The 25,787-nt window shown below is 38.8% G+C and overlaps 1 protein-coding gene across 2 annotated transcripts in view; it reads right to left on the reverse strand.

The window, feature by feature from the left end:
• CASK (calcium/calmodulin dependent serine protein kinase) overlaps window positions 1–25,787 on the reverse strand; it is a 342,806-nt gene that overhangs the window by 275,581 nt on the left and 41,438 nt on the right. For both annotated transcript variants that reach the window (XM_080794824.1, XM_080794823.1), the window contains exon 2: window positions 1,478–1,590. In XM_080794824.1, the coding sequence (XP_080650950.1) occupies window positions 1,478–1,590 (113 nt within the window). The remainder of the gene's footprint in view (window positions 1–1,477; window positions 1,591–25,787) is intronic.

Here is a 25,787-nt window from a genome sequence, read left to right on the forward strand (position 1 = left end):
TGCCTCCCTAAAAATGTCTTTAGCCTGAAGAGATTCAGAATTAGATATAACAATGAGCTAAATCAATATAAAATTGGTATATTGAGTAACTGATTTAGACTTGTGATTTTAAACTAGACTCTTAAGTTTATCAACAGTAACAGAACATTAAGAGAAAGATTCAACACATCTATAGGTTTAATAAACTACGTTCAAGACCTAGGAAGGTATTATTCATTGACAACTGAGGTATACAAAATCACATACAGTATATTAAACTTAAATCCAGCTAAGTTTTTGGAAACATAATTAAGTTGCAAAGTCTGCTTGGAATTTTAAATTCTGCTAAATTCATAAAATAATTTATATTAAAAAGTAATAATAGCCAATTCCAGAGAATGAAACCATGAGATCTAAAACCTCTGAATCTTACCACAACATTTTAAGGATTAAAGCACTTAAAAAAATCAATGCTTCTTGTGAGTAACAACTTCTAAGAATCTTCTATAATCAGTATATGGATGATAATAATAATAATAATAATAATTCAAAGGGTTAAAAAAGTATTTAAAAGCAAGGATCCTGAAAAAAGATCTACAGAAACAGATTAACTTGCAGCACACAGAATGTGGGATTCTACTTTCCAAAGTCAGAATAACTGGATAAAATATAAATAGGCTACTCTGCCTTAGCTTTTCCAACTTCAGCGATCAACTGCATTGTTCCTGGGGGGAAAAAAAAGACTGTAGGAGGGTAGCTTTTACTGCACTGTTAAATAGCCTGAATTTGGAAGACAGGCTAATCAGAAAAATAAATACAATCAATTGTGCCAGCTGAAGTAGGAGCACACTGGAACTGTGGCCAGGTGAAGCAAGGACGATATAAAAAATAAGTAACTTAAAAATGCTTACCTACTGTTTAAAAAATTTACATATAAATATGATTAACCATATCAAGGTCTTAAAACCAAAGTTTAAGTCCTGCACATCATAACCGTACTGATCTTTCCAATTTTCACATATGCACTCTAAGTGACTTAAGCCAAATGTGATATAGGAGTCTTTAGTACTATTAGACCATAATCATAAAGGTGGTAAGTTTTGGATTTGGAGGGAATTCATCCTAGTTTCTTTTGAACTGCAATTATCACATCTTTGCCATTATTTCCCTTCCCTCCCTTCCCATCCCATCTTCCATACCACAGGACTCAAAATTAGACCTTACAAATAGATATCTAGATTTCACTACTTCCTAGTCAAAAACAATAGGCCTAGAGCAATCTTATGTGTTTCTATAACTGTAAATTACTCTAGCTATCTTTCAAATACCATGTTCTAGAACTGACAAACTAGAATGAAATTTAAACTGTCTCCACCCACTCCCCACTACATTATACCCACCACTTCCCCACCCCCAGATGAAAGTTAGGTTGATAAATGGATTTTGGAGATGAAATAAAGCCAGACATCAAATAACTTACTTGAAATCCATCTCTTACCTTCTGTACTTAACCCTGGACTTGATGTGAACTTGGCTACATCAACAATTTTTACAGCAAATTGTTGCCCAGTTTCTCTGTTGATACATCGTCGTACAACACTGAAGGGACCCCTTTAAAAAAAAAAAAGGCCAAGTTTAATTCATTGCTTTTAAATAATGTCCCCATCAACATCTTACTGAAGTTTCAGTGTCTACTATGGCTGTAGTTTAAGATCAAATTTAAGCACCACAATTTTGAACATATTTTTCTACAATCCACGAGGTAATAATTCATGTTATTAAACCAGAATAGAAAGTAAATCTGCACTTTAAAATGACTTATGAAAATTCTTACTATTCTTATATTCAAGGCAAATAATTTTTGTAATATTCTACATGTATTATCAACATCTTAGAGTAAGAAATCACAGTGGCAGTACACACAGCTTTTACCTTTTGAAGCAGAAACTTAAGTCACTCTTGACCCCTTCCACTTTCACCTTACCCACTACCTACCCAATCTTCACTAACAAGTCCACTGACTTTCTCTCAACTCTCTCTTAATCCTCTCGACCTCTCTCCATGTAACATACCCAGATCTAAGCTACTATCATCTTCTACCGGGACTGCTGAAGAACTTGCTTCTCCTACTCATTCTTGGAGTCATGTTTTAAAAATGGAAATCTGATCTTATGTTTCTGCTCAAAATCCCAGAGAAAGAAGGTATTTTCAATGCATATATTTAGCTAAGAACCAAAACACATAAATAATTCCCAAATAGGAAAATATACCCCAGTAAAGTCTGGCCAAAATACTCGAAGAGGCACTTCACAAAGAGAAAGCCCTGCACGATTTTGCCTCCAACAGCCTCTCCAGTCTCACAAGACATGACAGAGAAATCTATCTTCCTTAAATTTCAAATTGGAATTGTTCTAAATTACCACAGAAAAGGAAGTACTTTCTTCCAGAAGAGCCACTGGGCTACTCATCTGAGTCATCCAGCTCTCTTGCTAAACTGGTGGCTTTTAATACTGGCCATACAATTGAATCAACTGGGATGACTGCTAAAACACCAATGCCTGGGCCCATGCATTACATACACACACACATGGGTACACACAGCTCTTTGCGATTAATAGTTATCAAATAAGTATCTGAACCAAAGATTGAACGTACATGGACATGCTTGAATTGATTACTGAATAATAAAGAACACAAAAGCAATATACTGTAGCAATTTACCTGAAAGCAAGTATAGTTTAAGTCATTAAATACATGTACATGTATACACAGGTATATCCCTCCCACCAGGAAAAGTAACACTCTCATTAGCTTTTACAAGTAAAGACAGTACATGTGAATGCCCATGGTCAATCAGCAGGTAAGTTCTTCATTTACACTGGTGCACTTGTGATCCTGCTTGCCTTAAGGAGTTTGTCTCTCAATTAGGGGACAAGGAAAATATAATATAATCTAACCCAGACTTAAACATTTCTCTAACATCATACGAATTAGTTGATTTCACTATGCCATCATCTGGACATCAATTACACCACAGCCTCAAATCTCTCTCTTCAAGCAACCTAACAAAGCTCAACTGGAAGGAAAAAAAGCAGTAATAATGTGCCTTTCAGAACTCTGAAGAAAGAGGACCTTTTCAGTAACCACTCCAAATTGCTCAAAGATTTTGCTCTAAGAGAAGATAATATAACAAAGTGAGGCAGGACTCCCACAAACGTTTTCATTCTCAATCTGGATGCCTTACTTGTGACTACTTACCTGACAACAGCAAGCAATTTCAGGAAATGCTTATTGTAACTGGTTTTTGTCCACATATAAGGCCTTGGGATTCTATTTATATATACATTCGTGTAGTGTGCTTCAATTCACTACATCTTTTTGGAAAATTTCCAAGATCTGTATGTGGGATTATTCATGGACAATAGAGTCAATTTTTAACTTTTTCCTGTTTGATGAAAGGTGAGGAAGAAAAGCATAGCTTCTCTCCCTGCCCTTTTAGTAATAGTAAAATGAAGAAAGCTACAGAAAAAGTAGAGAAAAGAGAATTTGGGGGGGAGGGGCGGAGAGGCATTTAAGTCTATGAATAAAAGTCAAACCCAATCCTCAATTCTTTAGGCTTATTCTATAATGTAAAGCAAGGAAAAGGAGTTTATTAACTACTGATGACCTGAAGACAGGTCAAAAAGTAAGGCATTTCAATGGCACCCAAGGAGTTAGCAAAAGTGAATCAAATTTAGTATACAAAAAGACACCGAAATACACCTTAAGTTTTTCTTATGATTTAATCCATCAACCAGATACTCAGTGGAAATTGATAAAAATTTAAATGAGTATACAGGATTTGAGTACCTTTATTTGGCTGACAGGCTGAAAATGGGCAAGTAATACTCTAAATATTCTGGCTTGGTTTCCCATCTTAAAAAAAGAGGGTGTAATAAAGTGTGCATAATACAGTAATTGTTTTAAACTTATTATACATGAATGATATTTTAAGGAACAGCAAAAATTCAGAGGGCCTAAGTCTGGCCATTCATCTGGCCAAAACTCTTCCATGCTTGAAATTTCACCCGTATGTGGTTTTTTTTTTTTTTTTTTTTTTTTTTGGCCGGGGGCGGGGGGCGGTCTATGGTACAGCTGATTCTCGAGTATTTATGTGGAGGAAAATATTGACAGATAGTAGTAAGCCACCATCATAAGCTATGATCTTTCTCTTATTTCTACTAATTCCGGCCAGCATGTTAATCAAAATGAAATAAGATAATTAATAGCATTTCAGATTTGATAAAATAGATGTTCTCTCTTTAACTTTTAGAATAATGAATTTCAATTAGGGTTGTGGCAGAAAGTTCCATCTGAGGCAGGTGGCAGCTTGCAGCATTCTGGTTTTTTTTTTTTTTTTAAAGATTTTATTTATTTATTTGACAGAGAGAGAGAGAGATCACAAGTAGGCAGAAAGGCAGGCAGAGAGAAAGGGGGAAGCAGGCTCCCCGCTGAAGCAGAGAGCCCGATGTGGGGCTCGATCCCAGGACTCTTGAGACTATGACCTGAGCCGAAGGCAGAGGCTTAACCCACTGAGCCACCCAGGTGCCCTAGAATTCTGTTTTTAAGTAAAAGGTCAATGAAACCAGAATATGTTGCAAGTGAATAAATATTGTTGTACCATGGCTTATGGTTTTGAAAAGAATGCAGCTGTGTCTCTATGCAGTCACAGAGTCCTCCCCTCTGGTATTCATTTATGTGAAGAAAGGTTAAGTCTAGGAAATGAGCAATTTATTTATTTTTAAAGATTTTATTTATTTGACAGAGAGGGAGATCACAAGTAGGCAGAGAGGCAGGCAGAGAGAGAGGAGGAAGCAGGCTCGCTGCCGAGCAGAGAGCCCGATGTGGGGCTTGATGCCAGGACCCTGGGATCATGACCTGAGCTGAAGGCAGAGGCTTTAACCCACTGAGCCACCCAGGTGCCCCGGAAATGAGCAATTAAAAAAAAAGATTTATTTATTATTTGAGAGAGAGAGAGAGAGGAGAGGGAGAGGGAGAGAATACTTAAGTAGACTCCTTGTTGAGCAGGGAGCCCGACATAGGGCCCGGAGGATCAGGAGCTGAGCTGAAATCAAGAGTCGGATGCTTAACCAAATGAGTCACCCAGGTGCTCTGGAAATGAACAATTTTGATACCAAAAGTAAATATATCAAAAAAGGACACTAGAATTAAGGTTGAAATCAGGCTAGAATATAGCATATTGGTTTCCAGGATAACAGATTTAACACAATGCATCTAATTTATCTTCCTCCCCAGACTCCAAAATGATACCAAAGGGGCTATCACTTTTTAAAAAGGACTAGGAGATCTATCTATGAAAAACCCACGGCAAGTATCATCCTCAATGGGAAAAAGCTCACAGCCTTCCCATTGAGATCAGGAACACGACAAGGATGCCCACTCTCACCACTCTTGTTCAACATAGTATTAGAAGTCCTAGCGACAGCAATCAGACAACAAAGAGAAATAAGAAGTATACAAATTGGCAATGAAGAAGTCAAACTCTCTCTCTTCACAGATGACATGATTCTTTATATGGAAAACCCAAAAGACTGCACCCCCAAACTACTAGAACTCATACAGCAATTCAGTAATGTGGCAGGATACAAAGTCAATGTACAAAAATCAGTTGCTTTCCTATACACTAACAATGAAAATACAAAAAGGGAAATTAGAGAATCGCTTCCATTTACTATAGCACCAAGAACCATAAGATACCTGGGAATAAACCTAACCAAAGAGGTAAAGGATCTGTACTTGTGGAACTACAGAACACTCATGAAAGAAACTGAAGAAGACTCAAAAAGATGGAAGACCATTCCATGCTCTTGGATCGGAAGAACAAACATTGTTAAAATGTCTATACTGCCTAGAGTAATCTCTAATTTTAATGCCATTCCGATCAAAATTCCACCAGTATTTTTCAAAGAGCTGGAGCAAATAATCCTAAAATTTGTATGGAATCAGAAGAGAGCCCAAATTGCTAAGGAAATGTTGAAAAAGAGAAACAAAACGAGGCATCACGTTACCTGATTTCAAGCTTTACTACAAAGCTGTGATCACTAAGACAGCATGGTACTGGCATAAAAACAGACACATGGACCAGTGGAACAGAGTAGAGAGCCCAGATATGGACCCTCACCTCTATGGTCAAATAATCTTCGACAAAGCAGGAAAAAATATCCAGTGGAAAAAAGACAGTTTATTCAATAAATGGTGCTGGGAAAATTGGACAGCTATATGTAGAAGAATGAAACTCGACCATTCTCTTACACCATACACAAAGATAAACTCGAAATGGATGAAAGACCTCAACGTGAGACAGGAATCCATCAGAATCCTAGAGGAGAACATAGGCAGTAACCTCTTCGATATCAGCCACAGCAACTTCTTTCAAGATATGTCTCCAAAGGCAAAGGAAACAAAAGCGAAAATGAACTATTGGGACTTCATCAAGATCAAAAGCTTCTGCACAGCAAAGGAAACAGTCAACAAAACAAAGAGGCAACCCACAGAATGGAAGATATTCCCAAATGACAGTACAGACAAAAGGTTGATATCCAGGATCTACAAAGAACTTCTTAAACTCAACATGCACAAAACAGATAATCATGTCCAAAAGTGGGCAGAAGACAAACAGACACTTCTCCAGTGAAGACATACAAATGGCTACCAGACACATGAAAAAATGTTCATCATCACTAGCCATCAGGGAGATTCAAATCAAAACCACATTGAGATACCACCTTACACCAGTTAGAATGGCCAAAATTAGCAAGATAGGAAACAATGAGTGTTGGAGAGGATGTGGAGAAAGGGGAACCCTCTTACACTGTTGGTGGGAATGCAAGTTGGTGCAGCCTCTTTGGAGAACAGTGTGGAGATTCCTCAAGAAATTAAAAATAGAGCTTCCCTATGACCCTGCAATTGCACTACTGGGTATTTACCCCAAAGATACAGATGTAGTGAAAAGAAGGGCCATCTGTACCCCAATGTTTATAGCAGCAATGGCCACGGTCGCCAAACTGTGGAAAGAACCAAGATGCCCTTCAATGGACAAATGGATAAGGAAGATGTGGTCCATATACACTATGGAGTATTATGCCTCCATCAGAAAGGATGAATACCCAACTTTTGTATCAACATGGACGGGACTGGAAGAGATTATGCTGAGTGAAATAAGTCAAGCAGAGAGAGTCAATTATCATATGGTTTCACTTATTTGTGGAGCATAACAAATAACATGGAGGACATGGGGAGGTGGAGAGGAGAAGGGAGTTGAGGGAAATTGGAAGGGGAGGTGAACCATGACAGACTATGGACTCTGAAAAACAACCTGAGGGTTTTGAAGGGGCAGGGGGTGGGAGGTCGGGAGAGCCAGGTGGTGGGTATTATGGAGGGCACGGATTGCATGGAGCACTAGGTGTGGTGCATAAACAATGAATTCTGTTACACTGAAAAGAAAAAAAAATAAAGATTAAAAAAATAAAAAGGACTAGGAGAAACTAGAAGCGACAGTAGTAATACTCAAATTTGGGAAGCAAAAAAGCAGTGGTGGAGTAGTGGTAACTGACTTAGAGTCAGGAAAGCTGAAGTGCAAAGAGAAAATAAGGCAAGTTCATAAATCAAACGCATTTTATACTCCAGAATCCTCAAGAAACTCTTGAGGTGGCTGCACCAGATAACCCTGGAACTAGAAGGTGAGGCTAAAAGAACAGATTTGAAAGAAAATCTCTAGAGCAGCAGTTAGAGCCCGAGGCCCCCTCCATACCCACACTCCATCCCACCGTGCAAAGGCCCTACCGTCATTCTATCAGAGACCCGCTCTACAGAGGGTAAAACATAGGGTCTGAGAACTGGGGCACAAGGCAGTTGAGGAAGTGGATAAGAGTAAATGGAAAGCTACGGGATTGAGTGATCACACACAAACTGAATACAGACAGCCCCACCTCTTTTCCCCTTAATAGGGGGATGTAAGAAGCTAGAGCTTTAGCCTTCAGGCAGGAGGAGAAAAGATTTTCTGTTGTGTACCTGACCAGGCCAGAAGGAGAAACCTATAGATAATGACTTGAATTGCTCAACAAGCCCCACCCACAAGTTCAGAGCTGTCAATCAGCTTTCAGCCCCACTACTGCAGGATTTCCAACCTCAGCACTACTGACATTTTGAAAGCCTGGATAGGTCTTTACTGGGCAAGGATATCCTCTGCATTGCAGGATGCCTAACAGCAATCCGGGCAACACCCCCGACCAAGTTCTGACATCCAAAAATGTCTCCAGACATTGTCTTATGTCCCCTGGCGGGGGGGGGGCAAAACTGGCTGCCGCTGAGAACCACTGCTCTATTCCTACTCATGAGTACACCTCCAAACTTCCAAGATATCTGGAGAATAGTCTGTAATTCGGAAGACAGATCACAGAACAGAAAGAGCAACCTAAAGGAAAAAGACTAAACAAACAAAAAAACCCTTCAAACTACCATGAATATCCTCAGAAAGTTATTATAACTATGAAACAAAAACAGAACTTTCAGGAAAGAAAAAAAGGGCTCTTTAAAAAGAAACACCTTAAGAAATTTAAAACTCAATAGAAGGGCTAGAAGATAACGTTGAGGAAATAGCCCAGAAAGTAAAGCAAAAAGAACAAAAGAAATGGAGTGGAAGAACACAAAAGAATCATCCAAGAAAATTTCCCAGAACTTAAATCAGGAGTTTCCCAAATTGAAAGGACCCACCAAATACTCAACAAAATAGATCATAGGCCCACGTCCACACATGCCACTGTGGAACCTAAAAGCACTGTGGGCCAGATTTTCCGTTTCTAGAAGTAGAAGGAAGGATGGAGTGCTGGGAGGGGAGGATCATATGGTTCACACAGAAAGATCAGGAAACAGAATGGCTTCTAATTTCTCAATGGCAATACTAAAAGCAAGAAGACAACGGAGCAACCACTTCAAAATCATGGAGGAAATTTCTAACTTTTAATTCTATATCCAGTCAGAAAAATCAATAATCACAAAGACATTTTCAGACATGAAAGAGCTCAATAAATTACTCGCAATGCATACTATCTGAAGACGTTATTTTAAGATATGTTTGCCAAAACAAGAGACTAGATCAGCAGAAAGGATGTCAAGAGACAGCAAAGAGGAGACCCAACACAGGAGATGCATAAACGGAGCCCCCAGGAGTATAAGGGAGACCTCAAGCTGACAGCAGGAGAGGTTAACCAGTCCAAACTGTGAGCTGTCGAAAATTCACACTGCCAATGACTCCCTAACCCCAAAACAAGGAGAAGTAGGTGTTCTGGGCCCAGATTCTTCTGTTTGGCTTTTTCTGACCAGGGGCTGTTAAGACTCCTGCTCTTCTCTGCCGCCTGGATTAGCAGAAGACTGTCATTTTGCTCCACAGCAGTTGGTATATTCCTGAGAGCTGGAGGCAGGTCTCAGGGGACTGAAAAGCAGGAGAATGCAGAGCAGCCCAAGCCCCCTGACCATATCCCTGCAGAACAGTAAACCAGCCCCCAAACATAGTACTGGTGTCCTGTCTGTCGGGAGCCCTGTGTCGTGGGATTTACTTGGGACCTTGTCAACTGACTTCCCAGACAGGGTTCCTATATACTCTCAGGGTATCTGAAGCCAGACTGTGAACAAGAGGCTCTGTTCAGCTTTTCTTCTCCTGAGAAGCTTCATACAATACTGGTGATATTGCCCTTTCCTTACATACCTAAGTTTGTCCTCACTACTCAGTTTTAATTTAAAGACTAAATAATATACTCTTTGGACCTACATACCTAGGTGGTCAATCTATAAAGAAAACCAAAAGGAATGATTAATATAAAAGCCAGGATGGCAGTTGGGGGGGGTGCTGTTTTCGGGAAGGAGCATACAAAGGGCTTTTAAAGGTAGTTAGAAATATTCCCTTTCATCACCTGAATGATGGATTCATGAGTTTTCATTTCACTACTTTTAATATACACACATACTTAATACAATCCTCCATACATCTATTTCATAGTTTAAAAATGTTTTTAATGGCTTAGAGGTATATCTCTAAGATCTTGCTAATAAAAGGTCTTAATTTTGTTTACATATCTGTACAAATTATTTTAAGTGACTTGATATACATAAATGAAACCAATGTTTAGATCTCAAACATTAAGTCTATAATGTTATTAAGTTAATATGAATTATGTTCACTATAACAGTATGAACTTCTTGTCCATATCACAGGTCTAGAAGCTTCATTGCTTTATAATAGATTATATAATGTACCACAAGGATACAGGAAAACCATGAAGAAAAAGAAACACCAATTAACAAAAGGAAAGAAACAGATGGGGGAAATAAAGACCAAGAACAAATTCATATTTCATATATATATATATTTACACAAACACACAGTTGATATACAGTCAATCCTCATTATTTGTAGAGTATTTATGAAGTCACTTACTAACATTTATTTGTAACCCAAAATCAATACCCACTGCACTTTCACAGTCATTCACAAACACATGCCCAACAGTGAAATACCTGAGGTGCCTGATGTGGATGTTACCAGCCAAGGGTGAACAAGGTGACACTCAGCCTTCATGTTTCAATGGTCATACTGTAAGCAAGTGTCCTTTTTGCCATTTAGTGCATTTTTTACACTTTGTGCCTCTTGTTGGTCATTTCACTGTTTAAAATGGCCTTCAAATGTAATGCTGAAGGGCTGTCTAGCTAAGTGCAAGAAGGCTGTGATGCGCCTTAAGGAGAAAATACATGTGTGAGATGAGCTTCATTCAAGAATGAATTACAGAGCTGTTAGTATTGATTCAATGTTAATCCATCAACAATATATATGAAATAAGGTATCTTCAAACAAAAATACACGTAAGACAGGTTATATATTGATTAGTTAAACAGGTGACCAACAGCTCTCAGGAGCATAACCCTGTATTGCCCCTAGGAGCAGTGGTTCAGCATTCATTTAGTGTTTGGGGCAACTTCATAGAACATAACTGTGGCAAATAATGAATATCACCTGTGTGTGTGCATGTATGCATATGCATACACATAAACACGTGTGTATTTGAGTTATGTAATATATATTTATAATATGTAGTATTATGTTACATTTAGAATATACACTCAATGAGTACCTGGTATATATTAGACCCTCGGTAAGTATTTGGTGAATGATGGATCAAAAATAAACTAGGAATGAGCAAAGCCACTGATAAACTTATCATGGCACACAATTTTACAAAACTATATAAAACTGAAAAATTATGGTACATCTAGCTATTTCTCTACTGATTTACTAAGTCTGTACTTGCCTACGATTTTCTATATAGTTCTGATGTGAGTTGAGGAAAATAAATGGTGGCTGGGTAAAAAGGAAACAAATTACAAATACAATAATAATGACATTAGCAGTAAGAATGAAGTCTTAAGAACTACATTCTATAGACACATAAATATATATAAAAATAATACTTAATAAAGGTAATAGTGGCCTTTTCCTCTTATTTCTCCATTGTTAGTCATTGCCATTAAAGAAGAGCTCAGATATATCATTCCATCAAGAAGTGCTTTCCTTGTCTTCCTGTAGTTTTCTGGCAGTGATAGGACAGGAATGTTGCTCTGACACTTGTTTTTCTCTTTAATACTTCTGGTGCCATCCCACCTCCAACACACAGACTTATATATACACATACCAAGCTGGGTTACTTTAGGTACAGTGACTATACCAAAGGAAAAAAGCTTGCCTAATCATAGCTACTGCTAAAGAGATACACGAGATGGAAAATTATTAAAATCAAAGTCTTGGGAACTGTTGCCTAAATGTTAACAATTAAAGACCTGACACTTCGAAGAATTAAGCTCAGTATCATTCAGATTGTTCCTTGAAAATAGAAAGGGGAGGCTTATTTGAAAATTTGGCAGTGGCTCTCCAATAAGCTAAAAGAACAAATCTAGTTCAACTGTCAAAGCTGAGTCATTCAAAGAGTTAAGACTAACATTTACTAACTCGGTACTTATACTGGCGTAATTAGTACCTCTGACAAACCTTGATAGTTCAGTGAAAAAAGTTTAGTAGACCTTTCTTTAGATTTTATGTAGCACACCATTCTCTGGTCTGAATCTATGCAGGATATATTCACCACTTTTATGAGAGGACTGACTGTAGAGTATACATAGCAATTTCTGCTAATCCAAAAGTTCTGGAAAACTTGACTGGTGTGTGTGTGTGTGTGTGTGTGCGCGCGCGCGCGCGTGCGCGCGTGCGTTTGAAGGGCTAGGGTTAGGGCCATAGTAGGATATGGACTCTACGTCTTGGTTAGCTCATTTATGATGGAGCGTGTATCAAGGAGACTTGCTAAGAGGAGAAAAAAATATTGGATGTTGAGGCACTGACATTAAAATATTCTACTGATATTTGCACATTTTATTCATTTACTTCATTTTCCCCCGTGGAAGTAAGACCAATAAAAATACAAATAAACAGAAGATTAATAAAGCAATTCTTGTCCTTAGGAAACACCTTATCTTAAGAAATTACTGTTGGTACATATACATGATTTCAGTATAATGTTATAGAGCAAGGAATTAAAACAGTGTAATATCAATAATTTATTATCTGTGGATAGGAAGGTGGTCAGAGGAAGCCTCTGAGACAGAAACACTTAGGAAGGCTTGGAAAGATAAATACATTTTTTGGGCCAACAAGGGAAAGGGGAAAATTCCAGAAATTAGTAGGCGTGTGTGGAACAGCCTACAGCCAAGTCAAAACATGGTTTGTGCTGGATCTACAAGCTATTTGGTATTGCTGGTTTGAAAAATCAGAGGGTGAGAAGTAGCTAGAAAGAGAGAAAGGCAGAGGAGTGGAAGATGGGTTGAATAATGAATGGGGGCCAGTTAGGAAGTTACTACTTTAGCCAAAGCATGAGGTGATAAACAACTAAACCAATAGAGTAGACATAACAGAGATACTTAAAGTAAACTGACAATGTAGTGGGGCACCTGGGTGGTGCAGGTGACTGAGAGACCGACTCTTGGTTTCGGCTCAGGTACTGATCTTGGGTTGTGGGATTGAGCCCCGTGTCAGGCTGTGATCTGTTCAGAGTCTGCTTGGGACTCTGTCTCTCCCTCTGCCTCTGCCCCTTCCCCTGTGCTCGCACATGCACTCTCTCTCTCTCAGATAAATCAATTGTTTAAAAACATTGACAGTGTAATGAATGACCAGCTTGAGGGGCAGCTGAAAGAATGACTTACAGACTTCTGGCAACAGTTACTGAGTAAATAATGATACCATCAAATGAGAGGGGCTACATGACAAAGAGCTAGTAGAAAACTGAGAAAGGAGACACATGGTGGTGTTTTCAAAACACTGATTCAAATCAAAATATGGATTTCCATGAACTATCCAGGAAGAGATCTACAGAGGACATTAGAAAGGAATATGAAGTTCAAGGAAGGGGTCAACATGTAGATGAAGACAACACCAACTACCATTGACAGCATACCATTTGCCAAGCATGCTGCTAAGAACTTTACATGGATTCTCTCATTTGTAATATATATCATTACCTATCGTAACAGCCAAGAAACAACCCCCCATTTTATAGATTAGGAAAACTGAGGCCAAGACGGGTTTTCTAGGGCCAGACAGTGAACGGCTGAGTCAGTACTGGAACCAAAACACAAGGAACTCCAAGATCTAAGTTCTCAATCCCTGTACTCCGTAAGGAGGCACCAGTGAACAGGAGGTAACTTAAGCCATTCATGTGAACGAGATTACTTAAGAGTACAGACCAAAAAGGACAGAAGACAGAGCCCCAGAAAACACAAACATATCCCATTTCTCCGAAAGAAACTGCTAGAAACATCCCCCTCGGAAGGACTGCAAGAAGCCCAGAAAGAAAAAGTGCTAATGGCAAGCTCTTAGAACATAGTATGTTATAGAAATAGAGACACAAAACCAAGTGCTTAGCAGGGTCTGCCCTAGGCAAGAGCACATGGATTCTCCCCATTCCTCTCAAGGCAGGCACGAGAAAAGCCCAATTTTCATTTTTAAATTAAGAGCTGCACATTCCCATTGTTATTTTCTACATGTGGGACTATTATGTCAGAAACTGACCCAAAGAAAATATTTCATAGAGAAACAACTTTTTGGAAACTTGCTCCTAACTTTCTACTAGTGTTCGTGAACCTAATCACTTATAACTAGTACTAAAATTAGTTATCACAATTGTCAAATTCTGCATGCATACTCTAGTCTTTAAAAACTGAAACTAGGGGCGCCTGGGTGGCTCAGTGGGTTAAGGTCTCTGCCTTTGGCTCAGGTCATGATCCCAGGGTCCTGGGATTGAGCCCCACGTCGGGCTCTCTGCTCCGTGGAGAGCCTGCTTTCTCCTCTCTCTCTGCCTGCCTCTCTGCCTACTTGTGATCTCTGTCTGTCAAATAAAATCTTTAAAAAAAAAAAACCTGAAACTAAAAATTATGGAAGGCTGGCAGTATGAGGTTACATTGTAAATTATATTTATAAAAGGAGGGTGTTCTGTTAATATGCCACTAACAGTTCTCCAAATGCTATATTATTCCTGTAATAGTATGTCTCCTGCCATTAGCTATTATTTGGGCCCAGAAGTTACTACCTTCGTTAACAGGTTGTTTTTTCAGTGATACTTTTGTAGAGTACTGTTAATTTCTTCCCACTCAGAACCATGCTTTATGGATCTCCATAACAAGTTAGACCTAATTCTGAATTAAATAAAATTATCTCATTTAAGTTACATAAATTAGCGAAAGAAACCTCAAAGCCAGCAATATGCTCCTTTCTCTATTATTCATTTTAGTTGCAACAGGATTATGTAAAGTTTATATAGCAGCACAGAAACCAAAATGGATTTAGCTAACACTCTAAATTGGGGTTTCCCAAATTGGCATCTTGTGGAGTCCTTAAGGAATAAAAGTTTCTCTGTCAAGTCTGGCAAACACCATATAAAATACTTACCCCCCTCATCCCCGCCCCATATTCAAATGTGAAGACACATCAGCAGCTAAGTCTTGAAGTCAGGAAACCAGCATCTCTCCTTCATCCTCAACTCCCATCACCCACGCTGCACCTATTAATCATTAGTGTTCCCTGAAAAGCATGCCGGACTGGTGATCTAAATTTTAATATTTATAATCACACTACAAATTACGAAGTTGTAATGGCTGTGAGCCATTCAGATTTCCAACTTTTCTCTGAAACAAATATTCTCCCACCCCCATAGGGCATATAAATTGTTGTTTAAATTCTTACAGAGAGGGAGATAATCCAATTGTTTGCTTAGTAAAGGATGGAAAAGATTTAACTATGCAATTTAAATGTCTATTCATTAATACTCCCAGAAGTAATTTACTTTTTACAATTGTTAATATAAGCATATTCAGCAGGCAATAATGTAACCTCTGGTCTTTTAACCAAAAAACAGTTAACAAAAAGGCAAAGCACACAAAGGAAATAAGCATTTATACCTAATTACCCAGCTCAGTGCAGGGCAGCAGAAAATAGGTTTTGAATCATAATTGTAGTAATCAGTTTTTAGGTCTAAAGAAGGAGATGATCTGGAAAATAACTGCTTTAGGGGAAAAAATAAGAAAAGAAGAGCATAAAATAAGTGGATATAAACTGTTCAGGCAAGACAGTAAAATCGAATATTCAGACATTTGTGGAATTTTTCAAGTAAGAAAGCAAAGTCCCTGCATATTACAAGGAATATGCAAGTTAGTAAAGCTTATTTTTAACCAGTTTCCCAGGGATGGATCAACTGTGCTTTTCTAAGTACTTCCTTTTAATCAATAAGGCTTGTAAGAGAGCACAGGGGACAAGAGAAAAGGACCAGCACATTCCTCACCGCATATGAAACTGAACCCCTGCGCTTTTCAGTCTTTCTCCTGATCTCAGTTGAAGGCCAACGCCACATTTCCTTCCACTTGCTTAGCCAAAAGGTGCCATTCTTGATCCATTTCTTTCACAGTCCAACTCCGATTCATAAGGTAATGCTCTTGGCTTTACTTTGCTGAGATATTTTCATTTGTTTCAAGAAAATTTGTAACCAACTGTTGGAACAGTTTTATGACAGCTGAATTAAAACTCCCACGAAATAATTACAATATCTGATTCAAAGTTGGTATTGGCCTCAGCTGAAGGCCTTTTCTCTTTCAAATTGTGGCTTTCCTGGTGCTTAGTAAGTATCTTGGACACTGTGGTCTTTATTAGACTCTAAATCAAAGAGTCTTATATTTTAGCAGGTAGTCGCACTTGATCTCACTGGGCGAGCTTAAAGGAGAACGGGGTGCGGTCAGAAGCTCCCAGGCCTGGGTCTCCTGCCATGGGGTGGACGGCAGGGAAACAAGTAACAGCTGCTACCATGGCCTGGCCTTTGTTCTTCTTGCTGCTGTAGGCAGATCAGACAGCTGGGGCCTACGTTGAGGCAGGGGGACTGAAATGGCCAGGGCTTTGATGCTGCTGGCAGATCAGACCACCCACCAGGGCCCCAGGCTTTGCTGTTATTGCTGGGGCTCTGGGCAGATCAGACTGCCCACTGGGCTCCAGCTGTGGGGTCCCACTAAGTCTCTGTTGAGCTTTCCCTTGCCTGGGGAAAGGGGTTAGAGAAAGCAAGCTTTTTTGTTTTCTGTGCCCTTTGGTGGATCTGGGCAGTGGGTCTCTCCTGCACCCAGTCCAGAAGTAAATGGGAGGTAAAAGAGAAAATCCACGGAACTCTCCACATTGTCATTCTTCAAGTACTGCTACTCTACCTTCATTCCATTTCTGAGCCGTTTTATTAATGTCAGTTAAATAATTTCCAAGATATTTATAGTTGTATTTATAGGGGTGGGGCAGGAATAAGGGAGTCTAAACCATCTTGTCCCAGAAATGGAAGTCAGTGCATTTTCAACCTCTTCCGTTCTAGCTAGTATTTGGAGTCCATGCTGCTCAAAATTCAGGGATGAGTTGCAGTTCCTTTAAGTCCAATACAGCCAGTTAAAAATAGCAGCCATTAAACTTGTCAGGTCCATGCTATAGTTTCCAGGACTCCTGGCTCAGAATTTTAGTCTCAATCAAGTAACTGATGTTTCTCAACCTTCTGCGGTTTGAGGAATGCCGAGCTAGACAAGGTATACTAGAACAGGGGTACCTTTCTGTTGTCTCCACACACGTGTGCGCCCACATTCATACTTGCACACTTGCTCACCCTGGCAGTCTTCTGGAATCTAAAAGGAGATCTAAGATACCAGAGTCTCTTCGGTGTATTTTAGTCATGGCATATTGGTTGGAAAATGGTGTTTTTAATAATCTCATTATTTGATCCTACCTATTATAGAAAGTGAGGAAAGGTGGGGGCATAGTAATTCACATAAATAAGGTGATGCACAATCGAAGATCAGCTCTTAATAAAGGATGTGTTAGGTGACTAAACTAGTACTTTGAGGGCAGGGATCTTTGCTTATCCACTTTGTTTCTTAGTATATAGAACTATGGGTGCCATTATGCTAGTGGAGACGCAAATGCTTTCTGGATGGACAAATGGACTAAAATCCATTTTAGGATGCACAAACAAGACCCATTAGCATAATTATATTTTATTTCATCTAAATTATAGTTAATAGTTTTCTAGCTCTTTAATCTCTTGGAGATTTTCACTTCTCTAGTAGAAATAAAACTTTTAACTTGTCAGTGCCAATTACTAAAAGGCAGGCAAAAGTTATAAAATCATACATGTTAATTTTTAAATACTTATTTAAAAATACATTCTTTTGTTTTACTAGAAATGTTGTGTGCCAGTTCAAAATCCTTCTAATGCTACCATAATTAAAACTCAAAAACCAGACTTTTTTACTTCTAACATGTAGTAACATCTGTTCTTAAGCACTTCGTTTTAATGATTTGAAACAGGCCTTGTAAACTTGAGGCATTTTACAAAAGCAGTATTTTGTAATGGCACAGACCCAAACATAGCTCCTAAAATTTAGAAAGCTTTTCAACCTAAAAGTTTATAAAATCAGCTGTGATAATGATTAGCTCAAAATCAATTGAAGCTTTTTGTTTACTTGAATGTTTAAACAGTTTACTAAAAGAAATTTTACTTTGTATAATCTGATGATTAAATATGAGCCTCAATCACAATAACAGTTTACCACAAGATGTAACCAAATGGAAATAAACTACTTCTTTTATTCATATGATCACTTTTTTGATGAAATTACAAATAAATAAGCTCAATTAAGAGTTAGAAGACAAAGAAACTCCATGGCTCCTAATTAATGCTGGATTGAAGACTAAATTTTAAGCACAGGCTTAAATCATAAGCCTTAAAGCATAATATGAGATGATAAAATTAGAAACATTCTATAACCAATGACTAATCATCCACCATTAAAAATCGATATATATGTAATTACTATTTACTGTCCCTTAACCAAATCCTTTATTTCATAGCAGCCATTAAAGAAAAAAAAAAAGCAATGAAGCATGCAGAAAATCTAGCACAGATACAAAACAGATGGGTTGAGATCACATAGAAGAACATGATATTGTTAACATACGAATTTTTTAGGTAGCTCCACCCAGTGACCACTGAAATTTCAAAAGGGAAAAAATTATTCTACTAGCCCAGAATCCTTGCACGTGAAAACTACGTAACGAACTTACAACTTCCTTTTGGCATGCCCAAGCAACCTACAGGTCCAAAAACACCAGCTGCAAATATTCCTTAAGTATGAAAAGTCGCTTTAAGAGAAGACACTTTAGGGGCTCCTGGGTGGCTCAGTGGGTTAAAGCCTCTGCCTTCGGCTCAGGTCATGATCCCAGAGTGCTGGGATCGAGCCCCGCATCGAGCCCCGCATCGGGCTCGCTGCTCAGCGGGGAGCCTGCTTCCCTTCCTCTCTCTCTCTGCCTGCCTCTCTGCCTACTTGTGATCTCTGTCTGTCAAATAAATAAAATCTTTAAAAAAATAAAAAGACACTTTAACTCTTGATAGACTTTTTCCTCTTTGAATCAAAGCCAGCACAGCATAAACAGAGCATGGGCTTCAGAATTCCAAAGACTTGGGACTGAATCTTGGATCTGCCCCTTACTAGGATGACATTTGGTCGGTCATTCAGCCTCTCTGGGTCTGCTTTATTTAAACTGTGAAAAATAGATAACAGCTATTTCAAAGAATTCTGAGGAGATAAGAGAAGGCATCTAGGCCCGTGCCTGACAGGCACAAGAGGGGACTTCTTCAGGGGGTCATCTGTTACTGGACAAGGATCTCTTTACTCCTCCTTCCCTACAAAATACGAGACATCTTCCATACTACTAAGGTGCCATTTCACTGTCAAAACCAAGAATCAGGAAAGAATCAGGGAGAGTTCTGTTCCTATTCATAGCGAAACAGGTAAGCAGGACCAACCCTCCTACTGAAGAACAAAATAAAATCCAGATGCAAACACACGCCTTTTCTCCAAAGTATAGTATTTTATAAGGTACTTAAATTTTGCCAGTTGAAGACCTACGAGAACACGAGAACCCACAGCAGTAAGCTCAGCTGCACACAGCTTCTTTTGCCTACAGGGTAATTCTCTACTCCTTAGAGGGAGCTGCCTCAAAAAGATGGCCTCATAGGAATGGGCAAGTAAAGAGAAGTCTTGCAATTTAATTGAGAAACCAACCCCCACTTTATTCTGGTTTCTTCTGAAGAGCTACGCCTATGGTAGAGGTGAACCAAAAGCAAACCTAGCCCTGCATGAACTTGGGAGTATGGTTCCTTCTTATCTAGTAGCTCACAGAATCTCAAACCTTAAAGTTGGATTAGGGCATTCCTGGCCATGAACTCTCCTCCACAATCCTAGCAAGGCAAACCTTCTCTTGAGAAAGATCCTGCCATCTTAGTATCAGAATAAGGGACCAAAGAAAAAGACCAAAGCATGAGATATTAGGAAAAAATATATAATAGCCAAAATTTAAAACTCAAAGTGTGGATTTCTGGGAGCTGAAATTAAGAATTAGTAAAGGGAAATGCAAATCAGAAGAAATGATCTGGACTACATCATGAAGAAAAACAAGAAGAAAGCAAAGAACAAGGTAAGAGACCCAGATGAAATAATGAGAAGATTTCATGTATGTTAATTAGGGTCCCGGCAGGAAAGACGACAATGAGGTCAAGGCAATATCTGAGGAAATAGTGGAGAACATTTTTATAGAATATTTTCACAGAATATTCAGACAGGTCTAACAACAAATTCAAGACTCCCAGTTAATCACAGAATAAACAAAATCTATACCCAGACACATCATAGGAAAACAAAGACAAAGAAAAAATAACCAGAGGTTAAAAAAAAAATTATCTTCAAAAAAGTGACAGTTTGACAGCTGACAAGAGAATCCAGAAGACAATGGAACAATTCAATGAGATGAAATAAACTGTCATCCAAACAATTTTATACCCAGAGACTTCAATCATGAAAGCAAAGGTGAACACAAACTGAAAGAAGGTGTCATAGCAGACCCACACTAAGCCAGTTTCTGGGAGGGAAAATTACCCTTGATAGAAGATCAGAGATGCAAAGAATGAAGAGCAAAATAGACATAAATATATGGGTAAATATAAATACAGACTGCGTAAAACAATGTTCTGTTGGTGTGCAAATATAGAGATTAAAATGTATGACATGAAATCAAGAAGGAATAAAGTTCAAATTTCCTAAGATCCTTGTGCTGGGTGAGATAAGGGTTATAAGACTCCCCAGTATTACACTCCGTAAGTGCATAATACACGTTATTTTAAGGGTTACCACTGAAAGAATGGAAACAATGTCTAAATCCCAAACTAAGTGGGGGAGGGAATGGAGTGACAAAATCAAAGAGAACAGGCAGGACAAGCAAAAATACAAAATACATTTAAACTCAAGTATATTACTACCTATGAACATAATAAGGAAATTATAAAGTATATTAAGAGGGGATAAGTCTAAAGGAAAAAAGAGTAACATTCAGGAATCGGGAATACTAAGGGTAGTCAGGGTAAGCCTCATTAAAAAGGCAGCCTCTGAGCAAAAGACTCCTTCCTTCTCTAGAGCCAGCCTAAAGGCACATACCTTCTTCAGCCACAGCTCTGGGCCTGCCATTGTGGGGACCATTATTCTCAATGTCTTTTGTTTCCTGCCCGTGTCTGTCACCTTTAATTTTGTTGCTTTAACTTTTTCTACTCCTAGTACTTTGGCAATTCTTACAAAGATTCATTGTTTCTGAAGGCATGTCACAGAGTGGAGAAATCTTACTCTTTCCAAATTAAGTCAGTCAAAATCTCCACAAGTAAGTATTCCTTAAGCAAAAAGCCTAACAAACTGTGACTGATTCTGGTCTACTTTCCCTGTATACCACTTTTATCCCATTTAGTACACGTAGATGAGCCACTGCACAGCTTAATAAATCCTTCCCTCTCCCTGAAATGCAAAATGAATTCCGAGAAGATTCTGTGCAGAAAACAACTCAAGTTTTAGCTGATTGTGTTGCACTTAGTTGGCACCCTTCTTTAGGGCTCTGAGAATCAGGCCGGAGCACAAGGACACCAGGGTCATGAAACTCCCAATCCACCTACTAGCTGTGACCTGGCTGCTGATGCACAATTCTCTACCAGTGAACTGAGGAAGTAGAAGAGCCCGAGACTGAGCTCACCCTGGGCTAAAACAAGCCAGTTGAGAGTTGGCCTTTGGCACGGACTCTCTTCCCATTCTGGGTCCCCTCTCCTCACCTGGTGCTGGCCAATGGCCGGCTCTTCCTCCGTGCTGGCTGCTGGTAATCACTGACAACATAAGCAGACAGGCCGGGTGGCGAGGGCCTGTCCCTTAGAGAGGCCAGAAGGAAAGGTGTTAGTGGCAGGTGCTCTAGGAGGAGCTCAGAGAGGACTCTGTTGGTCAGTCTCCTCCCCGCTGCCAAGGGAAGATGGGCACTCAAAGGCTGAACCGGACTGGAGATCAGGATCCAAAGGACTCAGAGCAGGGGCAGGTCTGAAGAGGACAAATGTGATCCAAGAACTGAGAAACTTCCAATCCATGGAACTCATCTGGAACTAATCCTGTATAAGATGTCTAACACAATAGCTGAGGTCATAGGTTCACTCGGTTTCCTCCTGTGCCCTGAAAATGATCAAATACTTTGTGGCTGAAGAGTAAAATAAGTGAGAAGCTGACAGAAGAGTGCTGGTGTCAGGAAAAAAATGACAAACGAAAGGTCTGAAATCATGCCGTTTGAATAGTATCTAAAATATAAGTTTTCAGAAGAGCTTTTTATCCGAAATATTTAGTCATTCTACTAAATTTTAGCAAAAGGAAGAAATCCATATTTCTGACCTTGACTCAACTCTCCCAACTCAAAGAACAGCTTGAGAAGCAAATGCAAAGTTATGCTGACCTTGCCTTCTTTATTGGGAAGAAAAACGAGAATCCAATTATGTCGCCTAGAAAGACATATTTATACTGCTTAGCATTAAATGCTCCAAACAAAAGGCTAATACTGAAGTAAAAGGTGAAAAATGCAAACCAAGAACCAAGACTTTGAAACAGTACATCTGGTATGCAATTCATTGCAGGGCTGTAGGCAATTAAGGTTTCCTCCAACATCTTTCACAGAGCCAGCTACAACAGAGAAGAAATGAGTTCCACTGCACGGTTCTATTTTATTTTGGCTGTAACACTATTAGTAAATAACACTGAAAGCACTGAATAACAAAGACTATCAGTTGGGGAAAAAAAAAAATCACAGAACACAATTCCTTCTAGGGAACACATCAGAAAAGCCATTACCATTCCATTTGTTGGAAAATTCTGGTATTTCCACAGTACACAAATGCAGAGTTACTGTCTTTAATGAGATTGTAGTTTGTCCCTTTCATGTAATAGACTGGATTTTTTAGCCTGTTTTATACCTCTGATTTACCACAAATAGTTTGCTGATCCATAATACAAACATTCCAGAGTACTATACATCTGCTGCTTTCATTCTTGGACAGATAAAATGGGCCTCAATACCAGCTGAGGAAATGACATTAGGGCTAGATAGCTCATCTACAGGTAATACACTATTGATCAAGACTAAGCATTCTTTTTGAAAGAGATCACTCAGCTTAAACCTTAACTCTAGTTGGTAAAATGTATTCAGGTGATCAGAAAATAAAGGTGGTTGTACTGACCGGTGGAATTAGCAAAGGCTGCTATTTCCACCACTGCCCACGATGCTCTTGGCCTTTGCCATAACGTTGCTTTTCACAGAACCGAGACAATCATGGATGGCAACAGATTGCTTACTGGTTTAGAGGAGTACTTCAATCAAATATACAGTGCTTTGTGTTTTCCAATCTTAGTAAAGCATTACATGAATTCAACTACCAACCATCATGCACAATGCTAAAGTTATCAGAGCAAATCTGTTTTTATTGCTTTCTCTAAAAATCTTGGAGAGATTCCGCCCCTAAATTAGGAAGTCACTCTAAGAGAATAGTCTCAGTAATGTGCTCTTTAAAAAGTGAAGTTCTGAACTTCTGTCTTTGCCTAGAGTAGAACTGATCAGCAACAGAGCATATTTGAAAACCATCATGCTAACCCGTTTGGTTCTTCCCTAAATTTCAGTGAGCCTTCTTTATGGCCTGTTACAGCCTTCTGGTCCTGTCAAAGCTCCTGCTCTTGAGGAGGCAGTTTCCTTAGAGCGTTTGCAAAACCAGTTCAGCCTTCTTCCTGCTCCCACCTTTGACTCCTCATACAGAAAACATCTTGGTTTACTCTCAGCCTCAGCCATGCTACTCTCCTTGTCATCAGAAACCTCATTACGGGGGCACCTTCACTCCTCATCACTTAATGAGTCACAATCTACCTCTGCTTATGCTGACTCGAGTTACTGAGATGTTTTGAAGGGGGTGGTATTAACAAGAATATCAAAGTCAGGGGAAGCCAGTAGAGAGAACTGCCAGGGAAACAAGAGCGCATGTGGAATGAGGAATGATCTGGAAGGCCTCTTTTAAAGAAGACTATATTGGCTGGTATATTAGTGTAAAAATGATAAAAGTGACGTGTGTAAAAGAAAACTTACAACGCTAGAAGCCATTGTTTTAAAGATCTGGTATTTTTGAAAGCCTGATTTTAGGACTTTTACAGAAAAAAAATTATCCCAATACTTCTAGGAAAATACAAAAACAGAAAAAAATTACAAACGGTTTAACTGTATGGTACAGAAAAGTGATCAAGGAATTAAGTTGGCTTAGTGGAACCATCTGGGCTGGGAAATACTTTCTCAACAAAAAAATTCATTAATATTGGTTTAATTCTGATTAAAATATTTATATTTACATCCAAGTAGTGAAAAGCTTCCATAGGTCAAATATCCTGCACTGACCAAGATCACCCATTCACATGTCACATTTCCCGCAGTCTTCCAATAAGAGCAGTAAGAACGACAAAATTATTAGTGATAGGTACTGTATTAGGACATATTAGAATACAGTATTAATATTATAAGGTACTGAGCACAATATGCTAGTCATCTCTCTAAGGCCTGCTGGTATTAATGCAAGTTCTCATAAGTACTCTAGGATAGGCAGTGTCTTTATTCCCACTTTACAGAGGAGAAAAACTGAGGTACAGTGAAGCTTGGCCTAGCCCCAGAACTAGCAACTGGTTCAACCAGAATTCAAATCCAGAAATTCCAGATCCAGAGCCTGTGCTTTTCTTAATCACAAGGTTATCCCTGCCTCACACCTGTATCAGACATATGCCCAAGGTCCCCTGCTGAAGTTATCCAAACTTTATCCCCTTTATAGAGGCAAAAACTCCCCTGTTGTATTTATCAGGAAAATCTGTAGACTTCAGTTGCCTTGTATGTTTTATTTATATTCTGTAATACTTTGAGTTTTCTTTTTAAAAAGTATATAGTAAGTATTCACTTACGATATAAAAAAATACTGTATTTTGTAGAAAGCATCTCCATGTTCAAAGTTTATTTTAAAAACAATTTTCAAACTTACAAAAAAGTGAAATTAATACTGCATATTGACTTAAGTTTCCTTTCTGCTGTATAATTACATTATTAAGTGGCACTATAAACATCTTTAGTTGGTTAGAAGGTGATGCAGAACTAGAATATTAATAATATTTCTTCTAGAGTAATTCTGTAAGTATATGGCAATGACAATTCTACCAAATGCTCTGTAGGGAAATAAACTAACAGAGTCACACTCCCGTGAATCTAGCATTAGAGCAAGAATCAAGAAATATGGGTGTCCAATTCTGGCTTTGCAAGTGATGGGTTATTTTTGAATTACAGTCACTCCATGCCTATTTCCTCGATTTTCATAGACAGTGTTAGAGGTAGGTAACTACTCCGATTCTGCCAAGATCTAAATTTGGACTTAGAAAAAAAAAATCCGTAAGGCACTAGAGGTTTCCTCAATAGGTTTTTCTATCAATCCGGTCCCTATTTCATCAACCACCACAGGACAATCATCATCTGTGACTGGAGAGAAGAATGTGTGCGTTCTAGTTCTAAAATACATCACCAACTATTAGTCCAACTCTCTGGTCTTCCCTCAAAAAGGGGAATTAGACTGGTCCCTACTCTCTTTTTGTAGGGACAAGTCACTTCATTTACCCAAAGACTGAAGATTAATGACCAGGAGTAAGAGGGAGAATCTGCTCATGAGACACAGCACCTCCAGGCTGGAAGAAAGATTCGTTTCTGACAGAATCTGGAAGCGATTCCAGTC

Source organism: Martes martes (genome assembly GCF_963455335.1).
Source record: "Martes martes genome assembly, chromosome: X".
NCBI classification, from domain to species: Eukaryota; Metazoa; Chordata; class Mammalia; order Carnivora; family Mustelidae; genus Martes; species Martes martes.